At 52.1% G+C, this 2,944-nt stretch overlaps 1 protein-coding gene across 1 annotated transcript in view; it reads left to right on the top strand.

Annotated features, from left to right (window-relative positions):
- Positions 1-624: 624 nt before the first annotated feature.
- The window catches only part of CFAP20 (cilia and flagella associated protein 20), a gene marked incomplete at its 5' end in the record, with an annotated part of 4,482 nt that continues 2,162 nt past the window's right edge, over positions 625-2,944 (top strand). The window contains 3 exons of the mRNA XM_009573030.1: positions 625-704; positions 1,791-1,902; positions 2,267-2,455. Of these exons, the coding sequence (XP_009571325.1) occupies positions 625-704; positions 1,791-1,902; positions 2,267-2,455 (381 nt within the window). The remainder of the gene's footprint in view (positions 705-1,790; positions 1,903-2,266; positions 2,456-2,944) is intronic.

Raw genomic sequence — 2,944 nt, 5'->3', positions numbered from 1 at the left:
GAGAAAAATGAATTTGTGTTGGCTCCTGGTTCCAGCCCTGGCCTCCCTGAGCTCTGTGGGGAGCTGGCTGCATCCAAGTAGCCAAATCTCTGTGCCCCTCAGCAGAGCAGACGATGGCTCTGCGCTTGCGTGCGCTGTAATTATGAAGAATTTTAACCAAGTTCTTCCACAGAGGCAGTCAGCCATGCCCAGCAGTAGAGACTAAGACCCCTTGATTACCGGTGGCTGGCTGGTGGCTCCCTTTGCTTGCCTCCGTATTGCTCCTACTTGTTTTTAACCCCCTATCTCACTCTAGTTTGATCTTGCTCTGATGCTTTTCTGTTTGTTTATTTGGGCCTCTAACATGAGGCTTGAGTCACTTGTGTTCACTGTAGCGTATTTTCATAGATCGAAGTCTTGCATTCAGTGTCCGTGTAGCATGCTGGGCCGTAAACTCTTGCTTGGAGTCCTGGCACTGTGGGGCAGTGATCAAAGCCTTGGAAACAGCGATGTCCAGGACAATAGGAGCCAAGTGAACGCAGATGGGTCCTCCTGAGACCTTTTTCCCCCTCGCAATGGAGCTGTGGGCGCCTCTTGTTTCCCTCTCAAGTAACATTTGTGCTGTCTGCCCCACTTGTCTTCCAGGTGCGCAATGGCCACATCAAGCGAATCACCGACAATGACATTCAGTCGCTGGTGCTGGAGATCGAAGGAACTAATGTCAGGTAGGAGAAGGCATCTTCTTCTGCCCTAGTGCGTCCTGGGGGCTCGGCCCTGGAACAGAGTGAAAGATGTCGGTGCCCAGCAGACGTCTCCTTCAGACTACTGCAATCTCTTTGTCAATAAATTGAAGAATATCATCTGGGGTCAGATCACTGATACCCCTCTGTGGCACTGTACTGTGCCTTTCCCTGGACCTGCTTGTAGAGCTCTCTGTCATCCTCAGTGGGGCTAAGGGATAAAAAATAAAAATAAAGTCCCACTATTTTTCCATCACTTGTGGGGAAAAAAAGCTGTATTTGATACCCGGTCCCCAGTCGGTGCCACCAATTACTGAGAAAGCAGCACTGTCTTCTGCATCTTTTATTGTCTTAGGCCTGCTCTGCTGCTCTCCCCACGTGACAGCTGCTCTCCCGACAGCAGGAAGATCAAAGGGAGATTTATGAGGGGAATTGCTTATGGTGCTTCACTTAGCAACCTCGTCTCCATCGACTGGGGAGAGAGACGCCAGCTCCATGAGTGGATTCAGAGTCTCCAAGGCTTCTCCAGGGGTGATTCAGAGCAAGGCGCTCCTTATAAGGGCAGTGGAGACTCCTCTCCTGCAGACAGGCTGAGCCAACACTTCTCTTCCTCCCAAGATGTGTTGATACAGAATTTGCCAGGAGTGACGTGTACTTCTAGGGCTCATGACCTCTGTTTTCCCAGCCATATAGAGCACACAGGGCCTCTGCTGTGCTCTGGAGGGCTCTACCTGTTCAGTCAAGGGAAGGAGGAGGTTGTGTTAAGAAACAGCGCTGACATGACCTTGAAATTGGGGAGGTGAAGGTGCCCAGGAAGGTGTTTCATGCCCTGGGTGAGAAAAGTGGGATTTGAAATGTGTTCTTTGGGTCTTTCATCTTGTTCTCCCTGCAGCTACCTCTGAAACTCTCCCTCCTGTTACAGGAAGCTGTGGTTGTTGCTGAGATCTTACGATCACGCTATCTTTTTCTGCCTGTCCTCCAAGACTGCGTTAGGTCAAGGGAGAGACTTGGCATTCAGGCTCTGTGCTTTGTGCTATGTGAGATCCTAAAGCGTTTTTCTGTCCCTCTCAGTACCACGTACATCACGTGCCCTGCTGACCCAAAGAAGACCCTGGGCATCAAACTACCTTTCCTAGTGATGATCATCAAGAACCTGAAGAAATACTTCACTTTTGAAGTGCAGGTGAGGAGTGTGCGGTGGGGAGGCCCCTCCAGGGACCAGTGAGGAAGGTGCCAGGGAGCCCACAGTCTTACGTTCGAACTTGTCCCAGGCAGCGAGTGGTCCCCAAAACAGTTTTGCTTTCTTGGCCATGTGATGTTTCAGGTCTTTTGCTGTGGGGGCATCAGTCAGCTCACAAGCACATTGTTGCTATTCCTGAAAATGGGTCTGTTTCCTGTGTTAAAAATCCTTCTGCTGTGAAATGGAGGGGTGGGAGTAGGAGAGCCCTCTCTCAGAGACGGGTAGAGCCTGAGTCTAGAATAGCTGCTGTCTTGGGGAGCTGGGGGTCCCTGACACCTGGGGCAGCAGCCTGCCTTCCTTGCGCCAGGTGCTGGATGATAAGAACGTACGCCGGCGTTTCCGGGCGAGTAACTACCAGAGCACGACTCGGGTGAAGCCCTTCATCTGCACCATGCCCATGCGGCTGGACGATGGCTGGAACCAAATCCAGTTCAACCTATCGGACTTCACGCGCCGGGCTTATGGGACAAATTACATCGAGACCCTGAGAGTCCAGGTGAGAAGCAGGCATGTCCTGCCTGCAGAAACCAATGGTTGGTAGTCTTCCTGCTGGAGATTGGGAATCCGAGTTTAGCCCTGACCGGTTCCTTTGCCAGTCCTGCTCTTTGCAGAGCACAGCGGGAGGGGAGCAAAGGCACGACTGAGGCAGCAAAGGTCTTTGTGTTGCCTCACTGCACTGGACTAGGCTGGGATGAAGGAGCCCATTTCCATCTTGTTTCTCATGCTGGCTGTTGGTTAGGATAAGAGTTGCAGTCCACCTAAAGTTTCCTGCGGCGTGCCATGCATCCTGCTGGATGGAGGTCTGCTGGAATTTAGCTGTGTGCTGCCTTACTCTCCAGATATGCCAGACAGTGACCAGGTGGGTGGGAGCCTGGCTGGTAAAAACCCAGGGTGTTATGGTCCGTACATATCTCCGAGGTCAAGCTTGTTTCCTAGTGCGGGTGGAGTGACCCTGCCTTCACTGAGCCCCTTGGACCAGAGCTGA

This window comes from Fulmarus glacialis, unplaced genomic scaffold, assembly GCF_000690835.1.
Source record: "Fulmarus glacialis isolate BGI_N327 unplaced genomic scaffold, ASM69083v1 scaffold22222, whole genome shotgun sequence".
In the NCBI taxonomy this organism is placed as follows: Eukaryota; Metazoa; Chordata; class Aves; order Procellariiformes; family Procellariidae; genus Fulmarus; species Fulmarus glacialis.
This window is presented reverse-complemented; position numbering and strand designations above follow the sequence as displayed.